Source organism: Pelodiscus sinensis, chromosome 27 (assembly GCF_052426305.1).
Source record: "Pelodiscus sinensis isolate ZL-2025 chromosome 27, ASM5242630v1, whole genome shotgun sequence".
In the NCBI taxonomy this organism is placed as follows: domain Eukaryota; kingdom Metazoa; phylum Chordata; order Testudines; family Trionychidae; genus Pelodiscus; species Pelodiscus sinensis.
The window spans coordinates 2,443,932-2,461,341 of record NC_143078.1 but is presented as its reverse complement, the minus strand read 5'-3'; the positions used below and the strand labels follow the sequence as shown (position 1 = coordinate 2,461,341).

General features: G+C 57.4%; 1 protein-coding gene across 1 annotated transcript in view; it reads left to right on the top strand.

Moving 5' to 3' along the window:
- TAFA3 (TAFA chemokine like family member 3) overlaps positions 1–15,392 on the top strand; it is a 48,507-nt gene extending 33,115 nt beyond the window's left edge. The window contains exons 4-6 of the mRNA XM_075909963.2: positions 6,561–6,710; positions 8,190–8,314; positions 13,315–15,392. Of these exons, the coding sequence (XP_075766078.1) occupies positions 6,561–6,710; positions 8,190–8,314; positions 13,315–13,326 (287 nt within the window). The 3' untranslated portion in view covers positions 13,327–15,392. The remainder of the gene's footprint in view (positions 1–6,560; positions 6,711–8,189; positions 8,315–13,314) is intronic.
- The last annotated feature ends 2,018 nt before the right edge of the window (positions 15,393–17,410 follow it).

Here is a 17,410-nt window from a genome sequence, read left to right as displayed (position 1 = left end):
GCCCCCAAAAGAGGCCAGAGAGGACAGGTATGGCATCTGGCCCCACCCCTACAGAACGTGCTGGCTGGCTATGGCTCTGTCTACACTCAATTGGCTACAGCGGCCTGTTGCACTGCTTTGGGGCAGGCAGCCACCAGGAGGGGGTCTATACTCCGCCTTTGGAGAGGCAGGAGCAAGACAGGAGAATTCTCCCGTTGGCCTCGCGCTGTCCCTGCCAGGGGCAAGGTTAGGGTCACTGCGCCCCTCGAGGGGGTGCAGCGCTACACCCCCAGCAGAGAACAGCTCTACCCCCAGCCTGATGGGAGAAGGGGGCGGATGTTGAGCTCCCCGCTTGGCTGGCCTGGCCCAGAGCTGCTGGCCGCCAGACGGGGGTTCGCGCACACTGTGCCAGTGGAGACTGCAGCGCTTAGGAGTAATTGATTAATATAGACAGCTGCAACATCGTGTCTGGGAAGAAATTACCCAGTGAGGCGGCAGTGCCTCTGGTGAGCCACCCCGCTCTAATGCGCTGTTTGTTCAGCTCAGCGGCGGCTCGGCACAGACAAATTCCTGGGTTAAGGGGATATCAATATTTGATGCCTTCCCGGGGCGGTAATTATTTGCCAATCTGCAAGCTGGCGAAGAAGGAAGAGTGCGGTGTCGGGGCTGGTAAATTGGCCATTACAGGCGGTGGCTGCTCCTGCTGGAGTGGCGGGGACGTTACTTACCCGTGCAGCAATAAAGCCAACTCCAAGGGGGGAAACGGAGAGCGCGCGCGTGCCGGGGATCCCAGCTCAGGGCGGGGCAGCCCCCGCAAGCCAGGGGTCAGACTCTGTCCCTTCTCAGGTCTCAGCCCCCCACGCTAGAGCTGTGTTTCTTGCGCTGGGTGGAACGCGCCCGGGCGCCGCACAAACCAGATGCACGGCTGATGGCAGCAGGCCCCGGGTGCGCCTTTGGTGGTGCGCAGGCTGCATTCCAGCCAGCTACCTGGGGGGTTTCACCTGTGATGGACGCATCTCTCTGGCAGGGCAGGAGACAGGGGCAGTCTGAGCTGCGTGGCCACAGTGCAAGTCACACCTAGGCAGCAGCTGCAGAGGGCTTGTTGCACTAGTGCTGCACGAAGGTGGCACTGAGAATGAATTTCCTACTCCCCGAAATAATCCCTGCAGCCCAGAGGGAATTAGGGTGCCCAGGAGCAGCTTCTGCCCATGCTGCACCCTGGCCCCCACCAGCCGTCCATGCCCAGACTGCAGAGGGCCGTGGCAGAGCAGGGCTCCATGGGACACGAGCCAGGAGATTTGCACAAGGCCCCAAGCCACTATGCGAAGGCAGCAGCAGCGGGGACGTCTGTGTGGTGCAAACACACGGAAGTGCTAGAGCACGGCACCCTCTACTGCCCGGCGGGCAGTGCTTACTGGCCGTGCCCTGGCACGCTGCCTGCCTTTCCTTGCGGGGGCACGTTCCTGGGCATCACTTACAGTACGAGTCAATTTCACCTTGCAGCAGGGGAGCGCGGAGAAGGTCACCAGCCTGGCTCTGAGCTCTCCGAGTCAATTAGGGGGTGGAGGGGACTTCTGTCCTTGCTGTATGAAGGAGCTGGGTTTGAGACAAGGCAACTGCAGGGTGAACAAGTTCTGGCCCCAACAGCTCCACCCGCCACGCGAGAGTGTCACGAACAGCCTTGTGATCCAGGGGGTAAGTCAATGACTCAGAACAAAGCCATCCTGGGAGCTTAAAAGCAGGGACCAGCTGTAGCTCCAGCAGAGCCAGAGAAGTTTCACGGATGTAGCCGGGTAGTTTGTTTCCTTGTTATTTCCCAGCAGGGAGTTGAAAGCCTGTTGTAAAGCCGAGTAGATCCCCCTTGGGACCCCTGGAAATGCTGCCATGGGGAGGACAGAAGGTGTTCCTGCTCCTCAGCCACGTGAAAAGCAGGAGGCGGTTCCCAGTGGCTTTGCCGGGCTGGTTGCACAGCCCAGGCACTGGTGCCAAGGGAAACGTGCATTCTGGCCTTGGACTTGAGCTGAGCCCCCTTCTCACACGTGTCTGGCAAATTCACCTCTAGGAGACAAGCCTGACTAACGCTGGCTGGAAAGCTTTTGCTGTACACGCCCGCCCAGACTAGCGCCGACAGCACACTGGCCCCGTCATTGGCCCCGTCACTAGCCTGGGTTGCCTGTTGCTGTTGGATTAAGACAGGCCTCGCACTGGAGTCTGGCTTCCCCAAGGAACGTGCCCCTTGCTAATGGATATTTACCCGGTTGGAAACGGGAGGCAGACAGCATCTCCGTTCAGCTAGGCTATGTCTACACTCGCAGCTTCTTGCACAAGTACAGCCGTTCTTGCACAAGAATCCACAGAGCATCCACACTGCCCACCCGCTCTTGCGCAAGGAAATGTACAGTACGGCGTGGGAAGAGAGGGCTCCTTGTGCAAGAGTTATGCTCTTTTTAACAGGTGTAAGCCCTCTTGCACAGGAGCTCTTGCACAAGAGGGCAGTGTGGGCGCTCAGCAGGGATTTCTTGCGCAAGAGAGCGTCCACACTGCCATGGATGCTCTTGCGCAAAAGCACAGCTCACATGGCAGTGTGAACATCTTCTTGCACAAGAAGCTGCGAGTGTAGACATAGCCCTAGGCTGCGTCTAGACTGGCATGATCTTCCGGAAATGCTTTTAATGGAAAAGTTTTCCGTTAAAAGCATTTTCGGAACTGAGCGTCTAGATTGGCACGGGCGCTTTTCGGCAAAAGCACTTTTCGTGGAAAAGCGTCCATGGCCAATCTAGACGCGCTTTTCCGCAAAAAAAGCCCCGATCGCCATTTTTGCGATTGGGGCTTTTTTGCAGAAAACAAATCTGAGCTGTCTACACTGGCCCTTTTGCACAAAAGCTTTGCACAAAAGGGACTTTTGGCCGAACGGGAGCAGCATAGTATTTCGGCAAGAAGCACTGATTTCAGACAGTAGGAAGTCAGTGCTTTTGCGGAAATTCAAGCGGCTGATTTTCTGGAAAAACTGGCCAGTCTAGACACAGCCCTAGAGTTTGCCCCAGCAGCTCTGGTGCTGCCTCTGGCCAGCAGCCGTCCCACCGAGGGGGTGTGAACAATCTGCCAGAAGCCAGACTCCCAAGCGTTTCTTTCCTCTCCCCTGCTGCTGATAAATGTTGGGTGCCTGGACCTCATCTGCCTCCTGGCCCTGTATGGAAGCCTGCATACTGGCAGGTGTCAGGCTAGAGTTTCTTTCTCCTTAGCTCCCCCTGCCCTCGCAAGTGTTTCTGCAGGAACCAGTTCTGCACGCTCCCTGATCAGGCCCCAACTGTCTGGTGTTCTGCTGAGCAGCTCCTTATATACAGGGCTACCCCAGCAAGCTGCCCTCTCAATGGCTCCCTCTAAAGCCCTCTCTGATTGGCCAGAGTTCTGCACACACTCCCTCCAGCCTGCTTTAACCCCCTTCTCACCAAAGTGGGGCAGCTGGCCCAGTACAGCCATTTAACCTTGCCCCAAGCAGCTCCAGGGCACCCAACATTGTTAACAACTGCAGGAGAATTTTGCAAAGCTCCCCTAATGTAGACAGGACTCTAGAGACAATAGGCCAGATGCTGAGGTCTTCTTTCCAGGAGTGTCCTGGCAATCGCAATAGGCCCAGGAAATGGGTTGAGAACAGCCCTCCCCATGACATCACCCCCGCGTGCCCCTCAAGCCCCGCCCCCTGCGTCACGTCCTGCACACGGCGCAGGTGGCGGGTTGGTCTCCGCATGCCGCATACAGTGTGGACACAGCTGCTTGGAGTGAGAGGCAACGGCGTGCGGACACAACGGCCCACCGGGAAATTCCCAGTATCCCGCCGGGCCAGTCCACCCTTGCTTCTTTCACTCTGTGCAGACAACCCCACCCCCATGAGCCGTGGCCAGCAGTGCTGAGTGCCAGAGACCTTTCCCAGCGGTGCTTGCCTGTCCTGCGGGGTGCCCCATGGAGGCGGGAGCGCCCCGGGAATGCGGCACGCTCCTGGTAGGAGGGAAATTCACGCTAGTTTAGCGGTGAAGCCGATGGGCGCAGAGGCCAGTCACCCTGCTGCAGATCTCTGGTGCCTGCTGCCCCAGGCAGGGGGCTACGTGCACACAGAGCTGGGGGGGGGGACAGCGAGGGGCAGAACCGAACAGCCCTAGCGAGGGGGCAGGGCTGCAAAAGGAGAGCCATGGCCAGGGAAGGACTAGCAGTGGTGGGCCTGGAAGGCCGGCGTGTTGGAGGAGGTGAATTCTGCCCCATGCCCTGGGCTTTAAATGGGGCCTGGTTAGAAGAGGGGCCCTTGCAGGAGGTGGCAGCCGCTCTCAAAGGGTCTGATTGGGCGAGAGAGGCCTCGGGTGAGGTCATGGGAGCTGCAGTCTAGCTGGATGGCTCAGGGCCCTGCTCACAGCCAGCGGTGAGCGAGGCAGGGCCAGGGCCCGGCTAGGAGGGGAGCTGCCACTTCCTCACCATGAAATTCCACCCCCCTTGGCAGAGAGAGCCAGGCTGGGCCCCCCGGCTTAGTACTGCAGAGCACGCAGCGAAGTCCCGGGGAGCGGAGCTGCCAGCCCCTGCCTGCCCGGCTCCCAGGCAGGAGGCTTCTCTGCCGCCCCAGGAGGCCGAGTGTGACCGAGACCGTTAGCCGATACGCATCCGCTTTCTCTGTTCAGTTCCCCACAGCGCCCACTCGGGGACCCGTGGCCCGGAAGCGCCCAAGGGGGGTGGAGTGGGGCATCCCTGCCAGCTGTTGCTGCGTGACCAGCCCATAGGACAGACCCTGGCTGGGGAACCCGGAGAGTTGTTGCAGGACTTTGCTGCCGGAGAGGGAGGCGCCAGGCGTCACTGAAAGGCTGTGGCCGGCAGGCTCCCAAGGGTGAAACTCCTCTGCAAGTGGCTCCTAAGCCCCGGAGCAGCTTTGGAAGAGGTTGCCCCCTGGGCGCGGAGGGGGCCCGGTGGCAAAGGCAGCAGCAAATGTTCCCCCATTAAGTGTCACGCGTGTTTCAAAATGAATCCCGTGCCGGAGAAGCAAGGCTGGATTGCCGCCGGGTTCACAGACCAGGGTCCCATCAGCCGGGTGCAGACGCTGCGGGACAGGCTGCCCTTCCTCCCCGGAGGGCTGGGCTGTCGCTAGGAAGAGCCCTCACTGGAAAGCCCTCGGTGTCCCACCTGTTTAGTATTTTCTCCTTGGTTGTGTCCGTTTGCCCCCTGCAGGGTCACACGTTCACAGCCGGAACTGCGGGGCTGCTGGGTGAGCCAGGCTTGGGGGCCCAGCGGGCAGCGGTGGGCTTCAAAATGTGCCATCGACGTCTCTGCCCAGATGTCCGGTGGGTGCGTGGGAAAAGCGCAACGGCCTAAAGCTGCTCACAGCCGAACTCCCGTCCCCACATCAGTCAGAGACGGGGTGTTCTTGGCACGGCCCAGAGTCTGGCTCTGCAGCCTCTTCTGTCAGGCCTGCGGGGATCCCTCGCGCTTGGGCGGTGTGCTCCAAGCCTAGCCAGACCCCGTTGGGGTTGGGGGGTGGGCCATTGCTCAGTGACATGCATTGAGCTGTGCAGCTAGGCCAGAATCCCAGAGGGGAGGTGCCAGCGCATTCGCTTCCCTTCCTCCTCATTGGAATGGGGGCGAAGCGCTGCCAAGAACAGCTGCCCTTCCTGCTGAGCACGGAGCAGCCGCAGCCGGGCTGTGCCATGCACGCACCCCAGTCAGATCGCACACTGCTCCGGCGCCGCGGGCCCCACCCTGCGGCTGGACCGGCCGGCTCTTCTTGTCTCGCCTCCGGTTTGCACCCGCCGACTAATCAGCCAGCTGGGCTGAGGGAAGGCCTGGCCTCTGGGGCGGAGCTGGTCGTTCTGCTCAGCCGGGCAGGGGTTAGGAGGAAATAGAATTCAAGCGGGATGCGGAGATCAAGCCGGATCCAGAGCTCTGCCTACAGGACTCAGCCACGCAGGCGGGCCTGGTTTCGGCACCCTGCCTTGGAAACACTGCATTGCTTCCTCCCAGCCATGAAGCCGGGCTCCCCTGGGGAGGTGGGGAAAGTCCCCCTGGCCTGCGTGCAGCTGGCTGTGACGGGGCTAGCGGAGGGACAACAGGCTGCCCTAAATCCGGTCTTGCCCTGGGCTGCCCGCTGCACCTGCTCCCTGCTGGTGGGACGGGGGGCCCAGTGCACTGGTGCACCCTGAGTGCCAGTGGCTGGCCGGGCGCTGTGTGCTCCGGTCCCCAGCGTCTCCCTGCTGCTAGAGCACCAGGCCGCCGAGGGGGGAACGTGATGGCGTCACACGCGGGGCCCTGTGGTCTGACCATCCCGACCCGTCCGCACTCGGTGACCAGCCGAGTGCCAGGCTGCTCTGCTGGGCCAGCAGGCGCTCTCCGGCGCTCAGGCCAGCTCGCGGCAGGCGCTCTGGACCGAGAAGAGACGTTGCCGTGGCGGCGGAGGGCTTGTCTGGCGGTGCAGCACAAGGGGCGCGGGCGAGGCGCCGCTGTCTCTGCGCGGGCCGTTCCCGTGGCTCCGGGTAGCGGCTGAGCTGGAGTCGGGGGCAGGGCCCGGCGACCCAGCCCCGGCTCAGGCGTGGCCATTTGCCTCCCCGCAGTGCACATCGAGCCTGGCACGTGCGAGGTCATCGCCGCCCACCGGTGCTGCAATAAGAACAAGATCGAGGAGCGCTCCCAGACGGTGAAATGCTCCTGCTTCCCGGGGCAGGTGGCGGGGACCACCCGCGCGGCGCCCTCCTGCGTGGATGGTGAGTACCCGGCACGGGGGAGCTGGGGCCTGGCCCCTCACGGGCCTGGCGGTGGGCGCCGGCACTAGCCTGGGGACAGCTCATGGTCGCAGGAGCCGCTCCCTTTGCCCTTGCACGGTGGGTGCTTGGCGCAAAGCCCCGGGAGCTCCTGTTGGCTGGAGAGGGCTGGGGCGCCTCTCCTGGGCGCAGGAAGTGCCCGGCTCCGCACTGGGCAGCGGGCCCTCGGACACTGCAGCACCCCGAAGGGCAGGGAACTGGCCTGGGGCCTGTCGGGGGTGGGCGAGCTCTTGCTTTGGGCCCGTTGTGCCTTGTGCGTGGGGCGCGCAGTAACAGGGCTCTGTGCTCGCTGCTCCTCCGCAGAGCGGCCTCTTCGCTGTCACCCGGCACCATGGGCTCCCCGGGGGTCCCGCTTTGCACGGATGCTGCCCCCAGCGTTCCCCTCCCCCCCCGTGGGTCCTGAGGCGGGTTGCCCCTCTGGGCGGTGCCCAGGGGTGCCATGGGCTGGGTGGCCCCCTGCAGCAGGGCCTGTGGAAGGAGCAGGAATGCCAGGCCAGGCGGGAGGGGGGGTTGAATTGCCATGGGGCCAGATTGCCTAATGAGCTCGGGGGAGGGGCTGAGCCCGTCTGACAACCTGGCCGCAGCTGGCGCTGAGCTCTCAGAAGCGGGGCTGGATGGTCTCTGCATTGCGGGCTTTTTAGTTCGGACCATTGCTACCCTTCTGGGGGCTGCGTTTGTTTGGGAAACTGAGGCACGGAGCCCTTGCAGTGCCACACTTGGCCAGCAGGCTGTGCTGTGACACAGCCATGCCCCATGATAGTTCCTGATAGTCCTGTATACAGTGTGTGTACCGTTGCACCTCTTAGAAAATCATAGCTCAACATATATAAGTATGCACAAATTATCATCTCAAACATTCACACGAAACGTCGTGTAAAAATAAAACGGGGAGAAATATTTTGTTCAGACGTCGGTGAAATGGGACATTCCAACATTGCTGGAACTTGTTTTCCATTTGCTAAACACAAGTCTGGTGAAATTGATCCGGTTTCACAAAGTGGTTTGATAGGTGGAACACCAGTAAGTACGGATGCTAGAACATGGTGCACACATTTTTCAAAAATCTTTTTTTTTTTTAATGTCCGGAGGCATTTTTGATTTTTCACACGAGTGACTTGAAAGAAGCAATGTTCAGCCTTCATTTTGTATTTGGCTTGGTTTGCCTCCCCTCTCTCCCGTTTTGCCACTGGAGCTGTGGGGAGGGGGAAGAAAACCCAACGCCCTGGTTCAGTGTTGAGGAACACCATGAAAATGTTCCATCTTGTGCACAGAGCCATTCTCCGCCCCGTCATGAGCCTCTCGCTGATCCTGTGCTGGCCGCTCCTACTAGTAAACCCTGACTCCTCCCCTGCTGTGCCCCTGCCTGGCCGCAGGCCCGCTGCCCGCGTGTGCTCTGCTCCTCACCGGCCTTTCTCCTTCCAGCCTCCATAGTCCTGCAGAAGTGGTGGTGTCAGATGGAGCCGTGTCTCGAAGGGGAGGAGTGTAAAGTGCTGCCGGACCTGTCGGGATGGAGCTGCAGTACGGGCAACAAAGTCAAGACGACCAAGGTTTGGGGCCAGGCTGGTCTGAGCCGTGGGCAGTGGCGGGAGCGGGGGCATCGGCCGAGCTGGGGGGGCTCGGGAGGAGGTACAGAACTGACGTGCTTTGGCTGAGCCGGGCTGCGGCGTTTCCACCCTTCCGTCCCGTCGGCCGGCTCAGCGGGGATGGTCCCTCCATGGCTCTCGGGCGCAGGCAGAGAGGAGAGGCGCCTTGCCCAGAGTTTGTGTCTGTCGTGTTGGGGAGGGGCCTGCCCGAGTGCCAACCGCGAATAAGGCCCTGTTGGGCCGGGCCCTACCTAGCACACAGTGGAGAGATCTCAGGGTGGGGAACCTAAGGCCCAGGGGCCGGGTCCAGTTCCGGGCTTGCCGGGATCTTCCCCCAAGGCTGGGGGCTTCCCCCTAGTATTGGGGGGACCACGCTGATGCTCCAGTCCCACAGCCCCTATGGGTCTGGAGCACCCGCACCGTCTCCCCACTGCAGGGAGGAGCCCCAAGCCTCGCAGGCTGGAGTCAGGCAAGCCAAAGCCTGAGCCTCCCCACAGGTTCTCCCTGGCAGTGGGGAGGAAATGTAGGGGAGCCCCCCAACTCTACTAGCCTGCCCCCGGCTCTGGTGTGCGAGGGGAATGTGGGGAGTGTCTTTCTGCTTCTCAGTCGGGGACCACGTCAGTCGGGTTTTTTTTGTTGCTTCTTGCTTTTGTGCGGCCCCCGACCCAACACAGGTTCCCCAGACACAGGGCGGGGGCGGTGACACACAAGCCGAGCGAGGAACGTGATGGCGGCGAACATCATGTTAGTGCCCTGGGTCTGTTCTGGTTCTGCCTCCTTCGGCGGGTGTTGTCCGGGGGTCACGTGCCCGGTGGACGGCGGGGAGGGGTTTTCCCGGGGGCGTACGCCTGGGCTCGCACAGGGCCGCTCTGCAGTCTGCCCCAGCATTGCCGCGAGGGGTGAGACTCCTCAAGACGGTCTCTGGAGCAGCCCGCTCCTGGCCGCCTGCCTTCTGCCACGGCAGCATGAGTCAGGCGAGGGCTGTCTGGGATGGCAATGCTGCCCCCGGCGGGAGCGCTCAGCTGTGACAGAGAGCGACACGATTATTATTTTCATGGCTTGCTGAATGCCCCGGAGAACAAGGTATAATTAAAATTTTATCAAACTCATTAGTAATTACATGTGTGTCACGGTTAATCAGTTGCATAATTTTGTAATCATTGTTCATACAGTGGAGGATAATTATTCTTTAGGCTTTAGCTTTGCTCACCCTGCACCCCCTGCTGTAAAATTATCCTCCCGAAAAAGTGAGGCAGGGATTTATTTGTTGTTATTATTATTTTCCTCCACCAACTGCACGTTCGTGCTAAAGTGTTTTTACGAATGTCAGAGCAGCCTCCCCGGGACAGGCATCCAACGCTGGTGAGCAATAGCACACGTGTTTCCAAAGCATTAGCCTTCCCCCCCTTTTATAGTGCTCATTTAATCCCCCCCCATTGCTGTCTTAATGTGCTGCCATGAGGTCTTGCAAGGGACAGGTCAGCCATGAAAGGGGCTGGAGGATCCGGTATCTCCCCCAGCCGCAGTATTGATGTTCTGCCAGGAGGTAAAGCCCTTTATGGTATTCCTCCGAAGATGCACTGTGGTTTCATCTGCTCTCCCCTCTGGACCAATGTCCCCTTTAATTTTTTCCACCCATGTGCGGAATACATTTGATTCTGTGCACCGAGGCTAGTGCGGATGTGCACCACCAATAGAAACACCTCCCACCAGCTGTGGGACACTGTGAACGCTCTGCCAGTGAGCTGGGTGTCACCTGAATCTCCCAAGCACACAGCTGTCAGGGAACGCTGCTCTGGACGAGCTGCAGACTGGAGCCAGATCTGACTTTTTCCAGGCAACCAGCGGTAGTCAGAGCTCAACTTGAGACTGCTTAACGAGGCCTGGTTTTAAAGTGCTGGGAACTCCCCCTCCCTCCTGCCAACATCACCATGCCCCATGAATAACAAATTACAGCACATCCAGCCTAGAAGCAGTAGCCAACACAGAGTGTGAATCCGCAATCTGCAGGGGAAATTTGCATCAACCATCTTTGTTGAAGAATTGCAACTGTTGAATCGCTTGCATCCATTCAAGTCTGTTCAGGCTTGCTTGGCCATTTCCATTGGCAAACAGTCTTCAGACGCGCTGCTCTCCAGGGAACTCACCTGGGAAATAATTTCAAACTGCCGAGAAACGAGAGGAGAGTGTGACATTGGCACAGTTCATCCCTGAGTGTGACGAGTGGAGATCCGTCCCCTGAAGAACGTTGTCACAAATGATTTGCCCTTCAGGGAAGGGGTTTGCCTTTTAAAACTCTACCACTGACCCCCGCAAAATACAGGGTCATTCACACTGAGTGGTCAAAAGTTAGGAGACAGATTCCCAAAAAACCCGGCATCAATTTAAAAAGTGTAAAATTGAAAAACGAATAAACGTTGGGTAATTTTTATTTCCCATCTGGTTTCTGAACATTTAAAGGGATGTGCTTTCCAGCTTTTCTCTGCAACCAGGAAAGCTAGCAACTTGTTTTTCTTTTGTAAATAGATGAAAGCTACGATTTTCTCATCATCATGTGACTGGGGTGCTAAGGAAAACATTACATATCTTGAGACTCCTGAAACAATTGCTGGAGTTGGCAGCTCTGAAAATATGTTGCCACCCTTTGGGGGAATACTGCTCAAAGATGCAAGAGGCAGAACCATAGGAGGGAGAGGTGGGGGAAGGTGAGAATTGGCCAGCATGGAGAAAGGAATTCCTGACTTGACCTGAAGAAGAGCTCAGTGTAAATTTGAAAGCTTGGCTCTCTCACCTGCAGAAGTGGGTCCAACAAAAGGCACCAATTGCCTCACCATCTTATCTCTCTGAGTTGTTTGGCTGTTCAGGCATTTCCAGTACTCGGCTGAGTCACTTCAAGCCAGTAGGCTCCACAGGTATCTAGAGCTGGATGGAAACGGAATTTTCCATTTTGCTGGGAATTCCACAATTTCAAAAATATTTTCATTCACAAAGAGAAGCAAACAATATCTTTCAAAATGTGTTGTGAAACGAAATTAAAACAAATTCTTTACTGGCTGATTAAACCATTTGGTTTGGGGGGAAATAGAAACTTTTATTTGGTGGGGGTTATCTTTTAAAAACTTTTAAAATGTTTATTATGTAACCACAGTGACCTTCATTATGAATGTCATTTCAAAATGAAAAAAATCAGACCTTTTCGTTTTGATAGTGCTTAAATGGGACATTTTGACATTGTCAAAATGAAGCATTTGGGGTTTTTTTAAAATAAAATTTTGTCAAAATCAACACATATTTGGAAACATTCTGATTTAGACAAAAGGGCAGTTTTCATCAAAAATTCTTTTGATGGAAAATTTCTGAACAGTTCTACTGGTAAACTCATAGACTCATAGACTTTAAGGTCAGAAGGGACCATTATGATCATCTAGTCTGACCCCCTGCACAGTGCAGGCCACAGAATCTCACCCACCCCTCCCAGAATAATCCTCTCACCTATATCTCAGATATTGAAGCCTTCAAATACCAAGATGCAGAGAATCCTCCAGCTGTGATCTGTACCCCATGCTACAGAGGAAGGCGAAAAACCTCCAGGGCCTCTGCCAATCTACCCTGGAGGAAAATTCCTTCCCGACCCCGAATATGGCGATCAGCTGAACCCTAAGCATGTGGGCAAGACTCATCAGCCAGACACCCAGAAAGTTCTCTAGTAATTCCTATTTAAACCTGCTCTGTTCTCTCCATTTTTTTAAATGCTTTGATTTATCTGCAGCATTATTAGCAGCGGGGTAGTGAAGTAATAAGCACATTTCTTCTCCTTAGCTGTGGGTCTGTGCTGTGCACAAATTATCCTGTTTTGCTTTGGTTTTTTAATGCTTCCAGTCTGATCCTCCTGCCACTCTGCAATGGATTTGCTGACTTTTTTCTGCCGAACGTGCCTGGTGCTTGCACGCACAAGTGGCGAGGGACGGAATTTAAATAGCAATATTTCAAACGCTTCTGCCCCTCTGATGGGTGCCTTGAGAGAAATCTCTAGCCCTGCTATTGAAATCAGTCTGAAAGGACATTGTAATGGGTAAATAGGGTACAAGCGTCAGAAAGCAGTAAAACAATCCACAGCCACCCGTAGAAACCAACATTGAAAAGGCTGGGAGACCATTTTCATTATGTTTTCGTGGAGAGTTTACAAGTACACAACACACGCAATGTTGCAGAAGAGCATGCATGGGGATCTAAGGCTATCAGGACCTGCCTGGTTTGTAGATCCTTCCCCCAGAGTTGTTGTTTTTTTTAACTAATTTTTCTCTCTCTGAAATAGACATCTGTGCTGACACTCACTCACACAGCTACCGCCCAGTGGAGGGCTCTGTGCAAGTTACACCTTTCCTAGACTGCATGATGCAAGAGTTGCATTTAGATTGGCATTCCCTTTGCCCCGACGGGAACTGACCGGGCTTCGTGCAGTCGGGCTGTTACTCCGGGTTACCCCTGGGGAACTGAGGCACGCAGAGGGGGAGTGACTCACCTGAGACCAGCAGGTTAAAGCAGGAAAGAGAACTCAGGAATCTTAAGCCTCCAGCCCCTGCTTTGACCACTAGACAACACTCCTGCCACAGAGTGTTGGCTGTGGGCTGTGGGAGGGTTCAGCCAGTCCTCCCTGCTGCCCAGAGCATGGCGCGTCTCCTGTCCCCCACCGCCCTCAGAGCCGCCTGGGGTGCGCAGTGCCATGCTCTGGCTGGGAGCCCTGAGAGCCTGTGAATGGTCAGGCCCTGGGGCAGCTGCCCCCTTTGCCCCTCCTGCCCCCGGCAGTGGGTCTGCAGACAGGCAGCAGTGATGTACTGTTTTGCCTGCTCCGTGTTCTCCACTGGGCATAGGGCGGTGTGGCAATGTGTTCCCCTCTGTTAGAAGAAACACACCCTGCTCTGCCTCCACCGCCTGTGGTCTGACGTGTGCTTCTCTGTTCACAGGTCACCCGATAGCCGCGGTGGAGCTCTGGCCGGAGGGTTCCTCTGCCCGGCGCCTCGCGAAATGGCACAGGATCACTGGCGCTCTGCTGCGGGACGGTCCTGTCTGGTTCTGCGGAGCTGGGGCGGTGGCAGGACCGCAGCAGCGGTGGGACAGGCTGGCTGCCCCTCTGAGCACTTTATGGTTCTGACGGCTGGGCGTCTGCCAGCCGACTTGGGCTGCCTCCTTCCTGGGGCAGCGCTGGGACTGCAGCGGGAATGGTTGCTGCACTCCCGGAGTCCTGGGAGTGAACACCACGCCAGCCACGGCGCCGTGCGAGGATCGTGGTGCCAGAGCGACCGGGAGTGAGGCTGCGGGGATGGGTTCTGAGCACAGCTGTAAGGATTCCCTCTCCCTCCGCTTGTTCCCATTGCGTCAGGGAGGTGCACGCCAAGAAATTCTTGAGTCACACTGAATTTGCAAAGAGAAAATCCGGCATCCTTTTTTTTTCCTGCCGCATATTCAAAGAGGAGAAAATAATTCCCATGAAACCCGTCCCTCCCCCTTCCCGCGAGGTCTCGAGTGGGTGTCACTGCCAGGACTTGCGAACTCAAGGTCTATACAAAACCTTCCCCGCCTTTGTTTTGCTGGTTTGGAATGAATAAAGGTTCCCAGGAGAAGTCTCTGCCGACGGGCCAGATTCCGATCTGTCTCCCATGGGCGCCAAGCTCAGGTAGCTCCACTGAAGTCTGTGGAGTTGCTCCGTCTGTCGTGGCGTGCAGGGGCTCGGAACCTGGCCCACTGTGCAGAGTGAAACAGCTGGCGCGTTGCAGGAGACTCCCTGGCGTGCGCCGGTGCCCTTGTGGAGCGAAGCTAGGCTGCCTTTTCCTTGCCCGTTCCTTGCACTGGCCAGGCGGTTTGTTTCCGATCTCTGGGATCCAAGTCAGAGGAGCCAAATTACTATTCAGGGTTGCAAATGCACTTCACAATAGGGTATGTGTGTGTGGAAACTGCTTCTCCCTGTTGGCTTTCTTGGGCCTGGTGCACAGATTGAGTCAGCTTGGCTCTGTTAAGTCAAGAGATTAAAACCTACCATAAGTGCAGAGATCTTTCCAGGACAAGCTATTCTTCCCAATTTGCTACAATATACCGGGGGAGGGAGCCCCATCTAGCCCCCTTCTCCCTGCCGCAAACACCGCCAGGAAAACCCCTGTGGTCCGGGGCACTAATCCCCCGCCCCAAGAAGACCGTGGGGGAACCTGCCACTGAAGTCAGGCGAGCAGGACTGGGCTTTGGGCTCCCAAAGGAGACTTGCAATGGTTCTCAACCCTCCCTCCCACCCCGTGAAAGTCTCAGCTCCAATAGGCACCGAAGCCTGATGCAGGGGAAAGGAGTAGTTAGAACCAACTTAATTCATACGCAGGGGAGCCGACAGAATTGTTGGCCCCCTGGGCATGGTCGAGTAAGGGTGGCTCTCAGCTCCTGGAAGGGGCATGGCCTAGGGTGGGCAGGGCCTTGGGCAGAAGGGGCAAGGCTGGGCAGCCAGCCCCCAGCGCCATGCAGAGCGCACCGCGCCATGCTCTGCCCCAGGCAGCACTTAGAGCTGTCCAGAGCGTGCCACGCGGCGCTTGGACGATTTAAAGGGCCCAGCGCTCCAGCTGCCCCCTTTGCCTCCTCCCTGCCCTGCTTCCCTTAGAAGTCGATCAGACCCCACCCTAGTGGCGTGGCACCCCCAGACTTTGGTACCATTATGTCCTATTGACTCAGGAAGGCCCCTGGATTTAACCCTTGGCAGTGAAAATACCAGTGTGCTCGTTGGTCACCCACAATGCAAAGGGACCCTACGGCTGACGCCAGGGCTGCTGTGGAGATTACGTGGCTTCCAGGACTAGCGGGAGAGCCTGGTGTGGGCAGAGCCAGGCAAAGAGCCCGTTTCAGACACAGCCCGGCTCCGGTGGGTTTGGCAGCCGCCGGCGTCCAGGCGACAGCGGTACGACCTGCCTGAGCTGTTATGGGAACGTTTTTGTCATGGGGCTGTAATCCCCGCCTCGGCTGCGATGTACATACCAGACTGTGAAATATTAAATTCATTTTAATCTCTGCACGGGGCCTTTTCATTTTTGGGAAAACAAAAAGAAGAGTCTGTTTCCGATGGTCTGCTTTGTGAGGCCTTTGCTCTGGGCCGGATCCAACTGCTGCGGAAGGGCACGAGGAGGCCGTCCGTGATGCATGTGGCTTCCCGTCGTCAGGGTAATGAGCAGATAACGCAGCTCGCTCAGGGCTGCTTCCAAACGCTTCCTTCCTGGAGTCAGTGGCATGGGCAGCTCGTGGGAGTGTCTATCGCTGGCGCGTTCAGATGCCAGACGGCAGCTTCCCCCAAGGAAGCTCTCGAGGCCCCTTCCAGTTCTAGTGTTCTGCGATTGGAAGCCCCGGCTGGACCCCCAGAGGCTGTTGGAGGGAGGGAGGGTAGAAACAGTGGATGTGTGGTTGAGAACACAGCAAGACAGCTGCGCGAAGGAGGGACCCCGCTGCCACACAGCTGTGAGAGATCCCCACTCTCACGGGCATACCGCCCCTCAGGTGCTCTCCCGACGGGAAGGCTGAGGCCAACACTGCTTCGTCACACGAAAACGAATGCGTCTGACATGTATGATGCCTGAGCTGGAACCCTGCCAAGAGAAGTGTTTTGTCAGGCCGAGGTCACGCTTGGGCAGGAAGTGGGCAGAAACACCGGCTCCTACCTAGGGCCCTGTGGCTGTCATGGGTGGTGTAACCCACACACCGCCTGGGGTGGGGCACTGCCCTGGCTAGTGACACCGAGAGCACTAACCGGGAGACTAACAAGTGTGCAGCACAGCCTGAGCTGACAGCCAGCTGGCTTTGCATCCGTGCGCTAGGCTCCTACACTGAGGTACCAGGTTCAATTCTGCCAGCAGGCAACTGCTCTGTGGTGTTACTGCTGCACTGACCAAGGGAGATATTAACACTGGCTGCAAGTGGACATTGAGCTAGGAGGCAGACAGCAACATCTCCAGCCAGTGCTCGGATTCGTACTTCTTGCTGAAAAGGAAGTGCCGAATGTGGGCTACCAAGTATTGGGCCCTCCCCAGGCAGCTAGCACATGCAGATGTGTCTATGCTCCCCCGCTGGCTGGGGCTAACACCGTTCTCTTATGTCCCTGTTCATAGGTGTGGACTTCCCCTCTCGCCATGGGGCACTCAACTCCCACCTCTGCCCTAGGGCCTGCCCCCACCCATCTCTTCCCGACCCCCTCCGTCAAGTGCACCTGATGCCTCCTCCCCTACGCGTCTGATGCTCTCAGCACGCTGGGAGAGCAGGGTGCCAGGAGCTGGTCAGCAGGGCCACCAGCAGCTGAGAGGCCTGAGGGGGAGCTGGCTGATGGTGGGCACTAAATCCTGGAGCCCCCACGGTGCAGCGCCTGTCCCCTTATCAGTCTCTCACTCTGCCCGGGGATGACGTGCTCCATTCTGGTCAGTCCTGGGAGGGAGTCGTAAGCAGCTGGGTGCACGCCAGGTGACAGCCCCGCTGTTATCCGAATCCCGAGGGGGGCTCTGTCATGGACAGGCTCTGGACGCTCTGAAGATGACAGTCAGCCAGCTAACAACACCCTCCCCAGCTCTCTACACGTGCCTCTGAGAACTGGGACTCTGGACCCTGCCTGTGCTCCAGGCCAGAGATCCCCCGATGCTTGCCTCGCCGTCTTCGATCCACTTTCCCCTCCGTGCGGCCCTCCCTGCACCTGTGCCTGCACTTTGGGGTCCTTTGGGGTGACAGCTCGGACGGAATGGGAATCCGTTTTGGCCGAGCATCTCTTTCCCAGGAGCAATTATTCACTGTGTTCATTTTTTTAAAAAAAACTGATTATTTACCCCCTCGATCATTCTGTAACCAGATTATTAATTCTATGACAGGCGGTGAGACACATTGAATGTGCACGCTGCTCCATAAAACATTGCTGTTTATTGTCATGCTGATAAGCTTTCTGCCATTTATTTGCCTCAAACTCCTCTGATGGAGCCGCGTTTCACGCTGATGGATGCAGGCAGAAGAGCCATGGCTAATTCTCGAGTGTAGCTCACATGTTCTGGGCTGCTCCCT